A 16,822-nucleotide genomic window follows, 5' to 3' on the forward strand; every position below is an offset into this window, starting at 1 on the left:
TCAGCAATCAGCTCATCTCTACTGGGTTACTGCGATAGTGGCTGTAAGTCGAGATACGGAAATTTGCTGAAGTTTCTTACATCTCATTAAGCAGTCATTTCATTCATTGCAGCCTGGCCTTATTCTTGGTCTCTAGTACAAGACAATATGTGTTCTGCAGTCAAACTTCAGTCTGAACATAGGAAATGGTCTAAGCAGGGGTTGCATAAAACAAGCTGTGCTTTTGGGTGACCCCTCTCCAAGCTGGGCTCATGGCTTTAGCTGTGCCCTGTGTGAGAGAGCTATATTTAGCAGGAATTTGAGGCATGTGTATCTGTGCTCTGACCAAAGCAGCATGTCGGTCAACACGTTTCTATGTCGCACTGCACACATTTGTTGTTTATTTGTATTATTTATACTTATGTTTTCTGCCCTTCAAACAAATAAGCACCCTCAAAAGAAAGTACTTAATATTTCAGCAGTGAGGTTTTCTCAGGGTGTCCTTCTCTTAGTGAGATGGCTTACATTAACAAATTGGTGGAAGAAGTGGTAATGTGATCCAGCATATTCCATTTCACTTTAGCAATCTGTATTCCAGAAGGAAATCCTGGCAAGCAATCACTGACAATGGGACCTCAATTTAAATTACAAAACAGGCAGTGTGCTGAATGCATATAGAGTTATGAGAGAAATTAAATAGAAGCATTTATTTGTCTTCATAAAGTACCCAAGACAATAAAAATATGTTCTACAAGTAAGGATTGTAGATACTGTGGTAATGAAAACAATAATTAATATAATTTAATTTACTACCCCAGGTCATTTGTAAATTGATGACATTAATTATGCAACAAACCTGCTTGTAAACTGATGACAAATGAAGTCATGGAAGCCATCTAAAACAATTTTCTCCTTTTAAAACTTCTTGGAAACATACTATGCAGCTGTCTATAGTCCCTTAATGGATATTCAGTGGTTATTTATATGAGAATGCAATTTATGCTTTTCAAAGAAGTAAGTTACATAAAAGCATACTTCTGAACCCAAGCAATTATGACATTGTGCCCAAAGTTGATTATGTAATATAAATGAGAATTCGTTGGTATTAACTTGCATGTGACACCATAACTGTATTGGTTACAGTAGTTACAGTAGCAGGGAATGTACGGAATTTCTTTTGGTGTTGTTACTGGATCAGAAGAAAGGACAATAATCTACAAGAAGATTTCATAAATATATATTTTTAAATTTTATTTCACAATTATTCACACTTGTATTCTGGAGTAGCTAACAGATGTAACTTAGTGTTGTAAGTCCACCCTTTTCATTTCCTTCAGTACATCAAAGATAGATCAACCAGAGAGATACAGTAAATTAAATGAATATATGATAAAGGTGCAAAATTCTTTCTTCATCTGGAAAAAAAAAACCAGCACAATATCTTGTAAGAATTCCTTTTGCTTCACATTGTCCCATTTTTAATTTTCCTTCTTTTTCTGTAAGAAATAGAAACAAAAAATAAAGGCTGTAGGGCTGAAAGCTATTGAAAACGTAGAAATAAAAGAATGGAGAAACTCTCTCTTGTTTTAGTTTGCAGAATTACCAATTAAAAAGTATTAAAATTTTGAATGTATAAGTATTTTATTTGTTTTTGAAATCAGCAAGATGAAAATAACCATTTAAAATATATTTTTAAAGAATATTTTTTTCTCTTTTAATTTCCGCATGGAAAATAATGGGTTTTCAGGCCTGTACTGTGATATTTACTCACTGTCAAGGTTTCTGTGTTACAACTTAAACTACCTGATCAGTTTTACCTGCTAGGAGCACTCACTGTGGGTGATAGAGGAATCCTGCATGCTGCCACATATCTGAAAGCTTAAAACGTATGAAATGCAGTAATTCTATTTTCGTTCATACCTTCTAATGACCAGGGAAAAGAAAATATATTAAGGGAATATTAATACTACCAAGCTTGAATGGCTTCTTTCAGTTGAAAAAATCTAGCTTGCACGTATGAATTCATATGTTTTCCAATCTTAGTTTTAGCTTGCAAACAATTTTGATGATTGATTTCATGATATGTTTATGCCAAACACAGTGAGGCTTTCTTCATGTATTCTTTAATTTTTCCACCAAAATAACACAACTGGAAAGACAGGATGGGACACAAATTGAATTAGGCTCTGTGAATTCTGGAGAGGTGTTGGCAAGATCTTTCCATTACTATGCAATTGTCAGGGTCATAGAAGCATAGAATGGCTTGGGTTGGTAGAGACCTCAAGGATCATGAAGCTCCAACCCCCCTGCCGCAGGCAGGACTATCAGCCTCCCCATTTAATACTAGACCAGGCTGCCCAGGGCCCCATCCAACCTGGCCTTGAACATCTCCAGGGGTGGGGCATCCACAACCTCTTTGGGCAGCCTGTTCCAGCACCTCACCACTCTTTTGGTAAAGAACTTCCCCCTGATATATCCAACTGAAATCTTCGCTCCTTCAACTTAAAACCATTTCCCCTTGTCCTGCCATTATCTAGCCCTGTAAAGAGTTGACTCCCCTCCTGTTTATAGGCTCCCTTTAGGTACTGGATTGGTACTTTTGGTACTTAGATACTGGAAGGCTGCAATGAGGTCAGCCCAAAGACTTCTCCAGAGAAGAGTCCCTATAACTTGGCCTTTTGTTCACATTTGTTCATGATGTTATCCTGGACATGACGTACTGGAATTCTGGTAACATCAATGCACTTGATTCAATTTTTTTTTGTTTGTTTTTGTTTGTGTGTGTGTGTGTGGGGGGGGGGCTTGCTATATCCAAACATTCTACATTTTCTCTTCCTTTTTCCTTTATAAGGAAAATTTTGTGGTGATAAGTATTATTCTCCATCAGGAATCTTCACATATACAAAACAACTGATGTTAAACATCAAACAAGCATGACAAGGGGGTGAGGGGGTGAGGTAGAGAGGTGAAATACTCACAGAAGTAGATAGACAGGCTACCTGCATTTCCTAACCAGAGATGGAATATGAAAGGACAGCTACATATCTGCTGGAAAGCATAAGGCCATCTCTAGCTAATTTCAGTGAAGACCCACATGCTGCATAAGACTGTAATGGATAGCTTTAGTGAAACCACTAATACTAATATGATTTGTATTCCTGCCCTTGTGCAGGTAATCCTGCTTCTTGGTTGTGTAAAGGCTCTGTTCCTCGGCTGCATTACGGGGACAAGCTCTCACTAGTGAGAGGATGTTCTTGAGTATTGATATATTCTCTTACTTGTACTGGGAGCAAGGACTAGGCATTTGATGTGCCAAATATTCCTATTTAAACTTTTTTTCACTGGTTTGTAAAGAGCATACCTTAGCTACTGAGAGAAAGAAAGACTTAAACCGTTTTTCCCTTGAGTAAATAACATCCAGAGCTTCAGGTGCTGTGGAGAAGCATTTAGGAGTTGCCCTTTTGCATACTAATTTAGATGCTCCTTGACCACCTGTGTGGAGGGGAAAGGAGGAAAGCAGGAGACCATCCTGTCTGTGTGCACACCCCTGTGTGGGTGCAAGTTTGCAGCATAATGTGACTTGCTGGCATGAGCGAATATAAAACCCCATTTCAGAAGTAAGATGGCTGCCTTTTATTCAGACTTTTCCTTTTAAGCATCAAAGCAGCTTATTCTTTCTGAATTAAGGGTGAGTACATAAAAATTTGTTCTGGAAGTTGCTCAGAGAACTGAATTCTTCTAATTGTACAAAAAATGGTAATTGGTATAAATAACCTGCCTTTGTTTTGCATGATTCCTCCAGGAGATAGCTGTTAGAGACAATAACAAAATTTTGCTTAATTTAAACAAACAAAAAAAAGAAATCTGTATTTATCATTTTTAATGTTCCATCCACAAGGCTCAGTCATGTGAATGCATTCCATAATTCCACTGTGTTCCATAATTGTTATTTACTTATAGACACAAATTGCAAGGCTGCATAATGAGAGCCATAGCTTTCAAATTTGTTTCATTTTAAACAAACAAGTAAAAAAAAAAAAAAAAAAAAAACAACTGTCAAAGAAATAGCCCTGTTTTTTGTTGTTTTTTTTTGTTGTTTTTTTTTTTTTTTCTGTATGACTCAGTATAGTTCAAGACTCTTCATATTACAGATCCTTGAAAAAGCAATTAACTTCCATAGGCTTTGAATCAGAAGTTAAAACAAGACAAAAAACAATCTGTAATTCCATAGTTTTGAATCAGAGAGATTTTCTGCACCAACAAGTAGTGGGAAAATCACAGAATCTAATTTAGTAATTGGGGCTGTGTTGTACTTTCCTATGTTTTCCTTGTGAAACCTTTGCAGTTCTACAGCCTAATATTTGGCAAAGAAAATAATTGTTTCTTCACTGCCTGGACTTCTTTTCCTGTCCAGTCTCTCCAGGAGAGGGGATATGGCTGGGAAGCACTGTGATAAAATCAAACATTTGGATGAAATCACCTTCCCTTTCAGTGCATTCATGTAAAGGGCCCTATGTACAGGGTCTTAGTGAGAATGTAGTATGAGGAGGAAGAGATGAGAAGAATGACAAGCAATTACTCAGTGTACATGGCCAAGTGGCATAAAGAATATTGGAGAAATGCTTCCCCTGAAACAGAATCCATCCCACATGTTGATCAGAATTACCATGAAAATGTGGTTGTTTTTTTTTCTTCTTGTTTTAGTAAAGGCTTTTCCAATTTGTTCTAAGCTGTTAAGCAAATACTCTAGGGACTATATGATGCCCAAATACAGTGAAATTTTCATGCGACTAAAATGGAATTGCACAAAGCAGCCTTAATGTGACTTGAATATGGTTTTCTGTTTCTGGTATGGAAAATGGAAATTATTGAACAATTCTCCTGTCTTCTGTGCAACACCATGAGAATGTATAGGATGCTGATGGATATAATCAAGACAATACTTTGTTCGTGGAAAAAAAGATCTCAAATGCATTGATTGATGAATAATCTACTGACAAGGATAGTTAATAATAGACTTGTATGTTTTATTGGTGAAGTAACTCACAGGACCACTATATGTTATTTCAGCTTTGATTGAAAAAATCTAGACAAATGTAGACAATAATATTGAATTAATTATGTGTTTTGCAGGTCACGTCTCAAGAATCTGAAGCCAAACCACTGACGTTCACATTTGTGCCATCCATTGGACAACTTCCCACTCATTTTGAGGTTGTAGATGTCTCTAAATTCCTTGTGACAATTCCAGAGGAGCCAAAAGATCTGAGCAATCAAGAAATTGTAAATAAGGTAGAATTTTGCTCGTGCTTGTTTTTCCACTCTTCCAAAGAGATGTAAAATGTTGTTCTGGCATCCCTGTACTGAAGCATTTTACCTTGAACTATGTCTTGGCTAGTATTTGGTTATAATTACTAAGTCTACCAGAGGTGCAGAATCATCGTACGAGACATGTCTACTCAACAGCCTATTTTTGTTGTTGAGTGCATACCAGGAAGGAAACTCTCTGTTGGTTGTGCAAGGATATATTCTTGGCAGAGGCACTGGGATTCCTTCTTGATGAAGATAGAAGCAAGGGCAGTGTGTGAGGCATGCTATTACATGGGAATCCACCAAGAGATGGTCACATTTCAGCAAATGCCAGTGCTTTGGCTTCCGGATAAGTTGGCACTTTTCTTCATAGCTGTGTAGGAATGCATTAGTTGAAATGAAAACTTGCTTTCTTGTTTTTGAAAGCTTGTCCCAGTGATTTTCTATGACAGGGCAGCCAACAGCCATTATTCCGTCCACAGTGTCTGTTTCATTCCTTTCCTGCTTCAAGACAGGATTCACATCTTTCCTGCTCATGCTTTGGGGTGATTTTGCTGTTGTTGCTCCTCCCCTGGGACATTTCTGGACCTGCAGTTCTTGGTGCTCTTCCTCTTAATAAACTTTTTACAAGAGTTCATACTCCACTGACCTGACTACACTCTAGCTCTTTTAGAAACTTTTATAACTGAAAAAGAGTCAGATGTAGACTGAGAACAGGCATTCTTGAAGAGACATACACTGAAATATTGTCCTCAAGGTGTTTAAATTATCATATATGTTTCCAGCCATCAGGATTGATTTTGCAATAAGCAGTGCTCTGGGATAGGCAGAACGATGTGTTCCAGACATCTTTCTCTCTGTGTTTTAATATGCTGTTAGGCAGAGAAAACTTTCCTGCCAAGGAATGCAGTAGTGAGTCCTTCATAACACTGATTATTCCCTTTCCTTAAATATCTAGAACCTAGGCAATACTTGTAAAAACAAACAATCAAATACCAACCAACAAACAAGCAAAAACACCTCCAAACTCACGACTGTAATAACTTACTGTACTTTTCAGTACATTTTTTTGAAGAACTCACAGGGCTCCTGGAGCTTTCAGTGGAACCTTGTTGTTACTACATTCCTCAAGCAGGATTCAAGTATGAGCCCCATCTACAGGTTTTCTCTTGCATTACACATTATTTTTATTTCACAACTCCTCCAAGACTAATATGGTTTACCATGGCAGTTGCCATACTGATTTGGTGATTTGCATATCATATCTCCAGCTACTCCTGTTCTCATTCAGTGCTTACTTGAGAAGTCACATACTGGAAGTGTAAGTAGGAAGAACAATTGTGGTCTGTGTTGAGATGCTTAAGCACACGGTAAAGCTCTCTGACCTCAAACTATCTGTCTGCCCTTTTCAGAGAATGCCTTGGCTTGAAGGCCTTTGTTTCTTCATTAATATGTATAGGTTTTGTCCCAGATTTATCTGCCAGACTCCTGTGAGGACTATTGTCTGCTCCCATGGATCCCACGGTCACTGTGCCTTCCCATTGTGTCTGAGTTGTCAATCTGACAACTCATTTGGCTTGATTTCACCCTCTTTTCTAGTTCCCCCCAAATCGCAGCACCAGGCTTGGGCTCCCATTCTGCTTTGAGTGTACCATTGCTCCTTGTGTAACAGGGAGGCATCACCTACAGCATTAGGAACTGGCTGGATGCTGCCTGGGGAGAAGCAGGCTGGCTGGATTCTGCTCATATCAAGCCCAAATTCTTCATTCACCTTCTGCACTTCTGGTAGGGTAGTGCCAACCACCATGTCAGGCCAAAGTTCTTCTCTTGAAGAACACAAATAGAAGGTGGCTAACTGAGATCTTTTCCCTTGTATCTCTTGTAGGCTAAGGTAGTCTCTGATGAGCTGTCCTTAAACAGTGGAGTCCAGCAAGACTGTGTGCCTGCCATCTCTCCAAACAGCACCCAAACTGTTCTCCAGTCCCTGGTATCTTACTCAAGCAGAGGAGAAATGCAGGAGAATGATCTTTTTAAGGCTGAGTTTATCCTGATTACGGACTCCGGCGACGAGGATGAAGCAGGAGCTGCCTCTATCAATGCCCAGAGGTCCTCCAATGGCTATGGGCCCATCAGTGCCCAGCTGCTGGCTACGTCCCATGTCTCTCCTGGCATGGAGTCAAGGAAGCCTCCCAGCGATGGGCATCTTCCAAGTGCTACACTTTCCCACAGCACTGCTGATCAGCAAAACCAGCAGGTAACCTATTAAACGATTATTATTTATTATTATTAAACTATTATTAAACCTATTAACCTCTTGAACTAAACTTTGCTTTCAAACCTTTCAGGACACAGACCCTGTGTTTCTTTGTAAAACAGATTGGCCAATTTATTCTTCAATTAGTGCTTTTGCTAGCCATTTCTGCAATGTTTGTATTCTAAAGATCTGTCCCTGCCCTTCTAACTTATTGCCTCTCCCTGTAGACCTGGTAGATAAATGGAGCAAGTAATGCATCTCTATTATTCTTTCCTTTCTTTCCTTTAAGAGCAGCACATCATGACAGCCAGTTAATCAGATGGTGTTATATTCCTAGGTAGACTAAATTGGCTAAAATCATTGAAATCAATGGAGCCTGTAGATCATTTGAATTATTAGTATCTGACTTCTTAGGCCTATTATTTCTCAGCGCCTGCTACAGCTCTTTATTCTGGAGAAAAAGTCTACAAAAATCATATTATTCTAACTGTTAGTTAGCACTGAGTTTGCACAGGTGTCAAGAACTAATTTAGTTGAAAGGTCTGTTTTATGTTCATCTTCATAGGACACATATGTTGATTTATTGAAATTTTAAATCCCTTATGGGAAAGAAAAAAAAGAATTGAAAGTTTTCATTTTCAAAATGCATGAATATGATTTACTGCATGAAAATTTAATGTGTCTCACCATAGAAAGGGCACTGATAGTTTGAAAGGGTGTATATGCCGTTGTAAAACTTACCCTTTAGCAAAATAGCAACATCCTTCTCATATAGAAATGTTCAGACATTTCCTTTGACCCCAACTGGTTTCCATCAATTGAAAGTGCAATTCTTCATCAGTACTTTAAAGAGAAATTGCTGGCTACTTTGACTCTGAAAAGGAATAAGACTTCCTATCATATATTAAAAAACTTGCACCACTCTCTTTTGTTTTATTTTGTTTTTTTCATCCAATTCAGTGTTGATTTTCGATGGAGAAAATTATGAATAAGAAATCCACTCTTGTTTTGAGCTTCATAGCATTATGAAGTACTAATTTTTTCCTGGAAACTCTCAGTGAAATTGGTGGGAATTTTACCATGGCAGGAATGAATGCAGAGGTAAATCTGTGCAGGGCAGACAGCTTGTAAGAGTATAATGGTCCTAGGGAAACACAAATTTTCTTAAGCATTTTTAAGTATGCATCTTCTATAAGAACTATTTTTTTGTTTGACTGCAGAAAAATACATAGGCTGTAACTGTTACATTTTTGATGACTTGACAAGAAAACATGGATGTGCTTGGTAAAGTAACAGAAAACAGATTGCACAGAATGAGGAACTGAAGCTTAACTCTTCTAACTGTTCACCTGAACGTGAGGAGACATAGGGCATAATATGGGTAGAGTGTATTTCTTCATTACTATTAAGTAATACGTTTTCAAGACTTTAAGTACTTCCTTGGTCTTTATTTTCTCAATATCTCTAATTGTTTCTTTTCATAGGAGGAAGACCTTTTTATTAAAAAAAAAACAAAACCAAACTTCTAGCACTGACCATTTTTCTTCAGCTCTCGGCATCACTCTTGCTGGTTTGCTCTCTCATGAAACACCATCAGCTCAGAAATGAAGCAAAAGTAGGAAAAGATTTAATAGCTAAATTGTTTATCTGTGAGTACATTTCCTATCCCAAAAGTTCTCCAAACAGGCTGCCTGTTCAGTTCTAGGATTTTGAAGCCAAGATCATGTCTCACTTAAGAGTTCTTACATACAATGTTAGGTTCATTTAAAAGCATAACTAGGCTTAATGATCAGTTTTCTGTCAGAAAGAGAAAAGTAAGGATCAGCACTGAAGACCATTGTATTGTACAGAGTTTTAATCTGAACCAGAGGGCTTCTACAGCTTCATTAATTTCTGAATTCATTATAAGGAAGGAAAAAATCAGGACATCAAAAAAAAAAAAAAAAAAAAAAAAAAAAAAAAAGCAACTTCTGATCTTCTGTTGTTCTGGCTTAACAGGCATGACTAATGCTGGAAAATGCTGTGCCGTATTTAAAGGGTGAAAAATACATTCAGCATTAAAATATTTATGCATGTGTATATATCTATACAAATATATGAAGTGATCATATTTGGTCATATTTGGGACATTTTCTTTATTGTTTACTATTTATAAATGTATATATATTTGTCAAAGAGAGGCTAGGCATGCAACAGAGAATCAGATTGGCTCTTTTCCTTGAGATGTGCCCTTTGGGGTGAGGGGGATGTGGCTGCTCCCTTAGTGGGACTCTAGACCAGATTACAGAAATTTCTCAGCTCACTAAAAGGGATCAATCGCCAAAACATTTCTTTATCCTGTCAAAGTCACTTGGCACTCTGACCAGTGCACGTCATCTGGTTTGGCTTTTCCAGATGAATCTGTTGAAAGCTGTATAAACTTCTGCCGTCACCAGGAAGAAACTACCTTCCTTGCTGGGATGGTTCTGAATGGCATCTGTGTTAAGTGAATCTCAGGTCACACTTCATTTTATTATGCTGTCTCTAGATGTTGTGCTAGGTTTTCTACAGTCTCCAGTGTTTCCCTCTCTCTTTCTGGCTCTCTCGTTGCAGGCTGAGGTGGGGAAATGCCCACATATATTCTTATTCATGATCAAATTCTAGTGAGATCAAAGCATGACTATCTAATATCAGATCTAGATGAAGCCACATTCTCAGATGTAACTTTAACCTTTTGGGCTTTCAGTTTGTCATGTTCTTTTCTGATTTCATCAGCACATCTCTTGGGGCTTTGCTGATTATCAGTAATGATTTTTTTTTTTGCAGGATTTCCCTTCCAAAATATTGTGATCTCATCAGAAAAAATTGTTAAAAAAAACATAGCTCAGTTCTGCAATTTCAAATGTACTGAAATTCCTCTGGGAAAGGCTCTATACTAAGATTGAGACCTGTCTGATATTTCTGGGGTATTTATGTATGTGGCATAAAAGTATTCTTCAAGTTCCTTCATCCATTCATACCAAAGTAACCTGAATGAAAACAAATCCCTTGATCAAAGGAAGTTATATCTCATTTGTGACAGTACTGATGTTGCATTTGTAAGATCATGCCCAGTTTAGCAACCCTCCATACCCTGATTCAAGAGAGGTGTGGAGGAAGTGATGGGAATACAGCACAAAGTTGATGAGGCAGCTGGGATGCACGTGAGTGGAAGCTGAGGGAGCTCCAGCAAACAGGCCTTGTTAGGTCACTTCTAAACATTTTTGCTTTGCTTCTCTGACTCTGAAATGAGAGTGTGATCATCTATATGTGTATCTAACATTATAATACAATAGCAGAATCTTTTCAGAAGACTTGAATCGTGGTTCAGTTGGCTCAACACTGGTGGTGGCTGACTACCTGTGTGGTCAGTGTTCAAACTGGAAGAAGACTACGGCAAAAATCTCTTCATTGTACTTTTAGGAGCAAATTTATGATCTGCTACCATGAACATTTTCCTAACTGCTTATAAATCTTTCTTACCAAGTTTTATCTAATTAGAAGTCATTGCACATCCTGCTTTCATTAGAGAGTCTCATATTCATTCCTCATTTTCTTTTAATCCAGTGTCTTTGTAAGGGAAATTTATCTATTCCATTTTGAAATATAGGGATTTCATTCTTCATCCTTGTTTTTGTAATAATCTTCCAGCATTCATTATTAAATTCAGCAGGCTTCTCAAAATTAACAGTTGTATGACTATGCTGTTTTTTATGGTGTTAAATAGTTTTGTTTGATTACATATTTACTATTATTTTTTCATAATTTTAAATATTAGTAAATTATTTTACAAATCTCCAGTGTTTTTTTCCTATTCTTTATTAGTAGCTTTTTCAGCAGTTGTCACAGTTTCTCAATCGGGAATACAGTACAATGGTATCACAGATATTCATTTTTATATCATAATATTTACACTGCATAAATAAGGTTTCCATTTTGAAATGAGACACCTTAGCACTCGGGAAGTTAGTGTGGTTGTAAATCACAATTATCAGATTGTGGATCTGATAAATATTTATGAATATCTGAAGGGAAGTGAGAGGCAAATGGATGAGGCCAGGCTCCTCTCTGTGGTGTGTAGCGACTGGATAAGGAGCAATGGCCTAAAACATGAACATAGGACTTCCCATGCTAACAGGAGGAAGAACTTCTTTACAGGAAGGGTGATAGAGCCCTGGTTGCCCAGAGAGATTGTGGAGTCTCCTCTGGAGATATTCAAGACCTGTCTGGACACCTATCTGTGTGACCTGTTGTAGGCTACCTGCTTTAGCAGGGAGGTTGGACTTGATGATCTCTCGAGGTCTTTTCCAACCCCTGCCATTCTGTGATTCTGTGATTACGTAAAGGCACTCCAACAATTAGCTTTTATTACTATAAATGAAAACATATCTGGGGGTGTCTGATATAGAGAATGTCTTCAGTAACAGGTTTTGCTATTTGCATGCAGTTGTCTAGCGGGAAACGCTCACATATTTTTAGTCATATTGGCTAGCAGGATTCTACTGTGCTTATTTATCCCACATTTAGCATTTCAGGTACCGTTTAGCCAGCAAAGGCCTTTGTATCTGGCTTTGCTGTCACACCAGCTCTCTTAAAAATTATGTTTTATAGTTATTTTTTGTTTTGTGATGTATCAATACTGTATGACATCAAGCTATATTAATTTCTATTTCTTAATGGGAAGACGTTTCTATTAAAAATTGGAATTAAAAAGATGAGCCAAAGCCACATGGAATCCATGTATGTAGAACCTGGTATAACTGTCTTACAGAATTGCATACTGTTTTCAGTTATCAAATAAATACATAGACTTTTTTTTTTGTTTAGATGAAGTTCTTAGATATTAGATTCAATTTCTCTACTTTAAAACTCCTCAGTCAAAAGTTAGGTGATAATTTGTAGCTTTTCGGATTTACAGTTGACTTTGTTCACTATTTCACACCGATATGTTTACTTTGAATATTATATACCCCAGTTTTTAATTTCAATATCATAATAACTTGGAGGATTTTGAGAGAATTTCTTTCTTTAAGAGCATAGAACTGTATAAAACATTGATAAGATACTTGTGTGCGCTAACTAGTTTTGACAAATCCTAATTAGAAGAGACCTAAGAAAAAAGGCATTCATAGAACAGCTCATTACTGTTTTATTAGTGCATTATAAGGCTGTGGATAAGGGGATAAGGACTATTATATGATCTATGAAAGATCAGAAGAGTGAGAGACAAACTGGATGCTCTGATTTAGGTTGTTCTGAACAAATTTCTCATTCTGATATCACAGTACTGCAAAAGATGTTGTTTAATGAGTGAATAGTTGAGTTGAATCTCATTTGCAAAGAGATTACTTTCCATGGAACTGGTATAGTGAGATCAGGCAATATTACAACGTTCTCACTTTCAGTTGTGATTACACAAGATTTGCATCACATGGTTCTTGACATCACTGGCACAACTGCCTTGGGTTTTACTTAAAAAGTCAGTAGCCTTGGGCATTTTGACATCTCAGCAGAACTGAGATCTTGTGTAAGTAAAATAACACAACTTGACTGTGCTCAGTCAAGTTCCTTACAGCTCTGTCCATCAGAATGTACAACAAGTTTAAAACAGTCCTATTTTTTTAACCTACAAAGCAGTACTAATGAAACACTATGTGCATGACTACAGGACTGAAATGTGAGATGCTTAACAGTTCCACGGGTTCTACCTATATTAACATTTCTGTTTTTCTTTTTTCTCCAGTTAATTTCTACTCTTTCCACCTCTGATCATCTTTCCTCTAAACCACCTGCTGTCCACTTAATTTCTCCAACTAATCTGAAAGTAGCGTGTGGTGCCATGGTTAACCTGAATCAAGCCTCTTCGCTGGAAGACTCCCGTAACAAGTGGCAGTCAGCAACTGAGTCTTCTAAGCAAGATTCGTCTCTCTACTTTCAGTCTGCTTTCCACAGTTCAGCCCCCTCCATGTCTAAAATATCCTGCTCTTCGTCAAATTGTTGTTACTCCAGCCCTCAACTGTATGATAACATACAAACACCAAATGTCCATATCCCTGCCTGTGTTTGCAAGATGGGAAACTTCATTAGATCTTCTGTTCCAGGAAAGAGTCTGTGTATTTCCCCCAGTCCTCCACATTCAGCTGAAATTCAAGTATCATCAGGCCAGCCTTCATTTTCCTGTTCTTCCAAAAGACTGGATGCTTTGTCTCCTCTTCCTGTTCATATAATCACACATTCATTATCTCCTAGCCCTAAACCTTTGTCTCCACCCTCTCTTTATGGCTCATCTTCGACTATATGTAGTATAAATGAGCCTTGTACACAAACATCATCTAAAGGAAATTTAACAAGGTCAGGTATTAGATCCCCTCTGCCAACCAGACTAACTCTCTTGACTGCCATTTTGAGATCAGGCTCTTCTCAGCGGAGACCTCTTTCTCCTGCTTCTTGCCCCACATTTTCTCCTTCCTCCCTTTGTTCCTCAACACTTGCAATAGATCAAAAGTTCAAAACAACTCCCCCAACCCCCAGAAAATCTGTTTCAAGTCCTCCTATTAGACCAGATTCTCCCAGCAAAGAGGGATATTGGCCTTCAGGATGGGCTCAGAACATTTCTTTACACTCCAAGCCTCGTCCTGCTCCTCGAGCGAGGTCTCTTTCTCCTAAAAAGCACCTTCCAGGCCAAACACTCTCTCCAGACTCCCGAAGTCCCCTCTCATCCCCCATCCCTTCCCACAGAAAATCAGCTGCCTCCACAGGCTGGCATGCTGCAATGCCTGCTCCAGCAGTGCCACCATGTGCCCCAGCATACCATTCCCTTGCACACCCAGCCTCTCCTCCCCCCGAAGGCCTATGTTATCCTGCCTCCAGGTCACAGACACCTCAGAAATCTCAGAGGGTGCACACTTACTCACCCATATTTACCTGTCAGTCATTTCGTTTGCTTTCTTCTACCAGAAATGGGGGCAAAGACTTCCCCACCACAGAAAAGCAGTCATGTCTCTCCCCGGGTCTTTGGAATTCAGCTTCTGCATTGAATTCAGATTCATACCAAAAGTATACTCAGGAGCTGAGTGCTTCCTCTCCTGCCCCTTCAAATCTCTCAAATCAGTGGTCTCTCTCACATCCTGATTCTACTTCACCCTTTCACCAAACTCATATTAATTCACACCCACCACAGCTTCACTCTTCATTGATGCGCAGAAACTATAGGTCTAACTCCCTCTCTCCAAGACCTCAGCAATCTGCCACCTCACCAGTATTAAAGTGTAGATCTCCTGTCTCAGTCAAGTCACCATGCACACTGCCATCAAGACCCCAAGAGCTGACTTCACCACAATCTTTTTCCCCGCCTCCTGACCATGAAAACATCAAACCTAAGGTACTCTTGGTGCATGCTTATTTTCTAATGCTTCTTTGTCCATTTAGGAAAAATCAAATCCGTGTTGTTGCAAAATGCTAGTAAAATGAATGAGCTGGAGAAAAGGAAAGAACTGTTATTGAGTTGGTAGTGCAGGCAATGAAGAATAAATATTACTATTAAAATTTCTAGCAACATGTTTTGTATTATGAGGAAGATGCTGTAGGAGTCCTTTTGCACAAAATAAGGTATTGATAGATAGGAGGAGATAGGAATGATTTGTGTCCAGTGGTTCTGACCTGCTGAACTTATCTGAGCAGGGACTTCAGAACCAATAGCCATAGAGGCAAGACAAGGACAGTCCTCTGCTTCTTCCCCATCTTTTCCACTGATATTTCTAATCTTATGCTAGACAGAGGATGGGGAGGTCTTCCTACAGGATGTAGTCCTGCAAATACGAAAGTCTTGCACTTGGTGCATCAGCTGTACTCCCACTGTTTGTCATTCACCAAAAGGCAGGAGAGTCTCAGCAGAGTGAAAATAACCAACGATGGCAATTGCTGCAGGAGTGCCTGGAAAAAAGCCTCCTTTTAAATCTAAAGATAAATCTCAAGAAAGGGAAGGGGAGGGAAAGGAAAGCTGATCACAAGATATACAGCAGATAGGTACCTGAGAAAAGAAAAGAAACTTCCCTGCACAAGGGGAGAGTCAATGGCAGGAGATAGCTGAGCTGTAGAAGACCTTCCAGATTCTTTTATCTTATTTCTGCATTCTGTGCTCTCCCTTAATTCTCCCTCTTGCTGATTTCAGAGCTCACCTTGGACAGCTGAAACATGCTGCCCATCACAGAAAGGGCCATCATAATTTTTTGATTTATTTGCTCACAGCACAAAATTGCAGCTTGGCCGTGGCAGGAGTGACCTGGTCTGCTTGGAAAATGTTAATTGAAAATGAGAGGTTTAAAGCAGCACGGAGTAATATTTGTAATATTGAATTGTTCTTTTAAAAACCAAACAACCCAAAAGGAGCCATTGTGCCAAGCACAGCTGTATAGTGCCATTATGCACTGTTGGGACTACTTAATGAGATGAAAAGAGAAATGAAATAGTCACAATTTCAAGAAAAAAAGCCCCCTGAGGCAAAACTGAACAGCACGACTGAGTCTGTGGATTGCAAAGCACTTGCAATGTCTGCTGTCTTCAGCGTAATCTCCAATGATAAGGAAGTTATCTGCTTGTGACACATAGCTGTTGCCTGGATTACATTTTCAGGCCCATGTAATAATTTCTGCCCTTCCAACAGTCCTTTTTCCTGCTAATTCTGCTGTTCATGTGATGCAGTGGCACTTCTGAAATTGCTGACCATAATATGGAGCATGGGAGAGTACACACCAGTTTAATAGGCTTGAGTGGTTAGAATGGTGCCATTTCTAATCGTGCAGACAAAGCTGGTTCCACTGGGTATGTGAATGACCTGCATCTCTAAAATCAAATGCAGAAGTTCAGTAAAGGAAAAGTTTCTTCTGGCTATAAAATGTGAGGCTAAGTCTTCATGTGTAACTAGTAACAGTGTGTATTCAATGCCCTCCTTTCCTTCTGCTCTCATCTATTTCTATTCTTAGTTTTTGAAATAGCTCAACAGACTTTTGTTTTGCTTATATGTTAATAGTACCAGGCTTTCTGATAACTCTGGCTTCAAATCTCTGTATATTTTTGGGGAAAAAAAGGAAAAGATTGAAGAGAAATAGCATGAGCTATTAAACAGTGTCTTAAACAGCTGTTAAGATTTTTTAGAACCAATCAGTTCAACGTTAAGACTAGACAAAGAGCAGATTGCTCCATCTAATGATTGCTGATGTATGACAAAATTTTGCATGTAAGATTTCTCCAAGGGAAAAGTGC

At 38.5% G+C, this 16,822-nt stretch overlaps 1 protein-coding gene across 7 annotated transcripts in view; it reads left to right on the top strand.

The window, feature by feature from the left end:
* LOC125688955 (muscular LMNA interacting protein) overlaps positions 1-16,822 on the top strand; it is a 96,345-nt gene that overhangs the window by 33,395 nt on the left and 46,128 nt on the right. For all 7 annotated transcript variants that reach the window (XM_048935602.1, XM_048935603.1, XM_048935605.1 and 4 more), the window contains exons 2-4: positions 5,113-5,271; positions 7,175-7,543; positions 13,305-14,942. In XM_048935602.1, coding sequence (XP_048791559.1) covers positions 5,113-5,271; positions 7,175-7,543; positions 13,305-14,942 — 2,166 coding nt within the window. The remainder of the gene's footprint in view (positions 1-5,112; positions 5,272-7,174; positions 7,544-13,304; positions 14,943-16,822) is intronic.

Source organism: Lagopus muta, chromosome 2 (genome assembly GCF_023343835.1).
Source record: "Lagopus muta isolate bLagMut1 chromosome 2, bLagMut1 primary, whole genome shotgun sequence".
Classification (NCBI taxonomy): Eukaryota; Metazoa; Chordata; class Aves; order Galliformes; family Phasianidae; genus Lagopus; species Lagopus muta.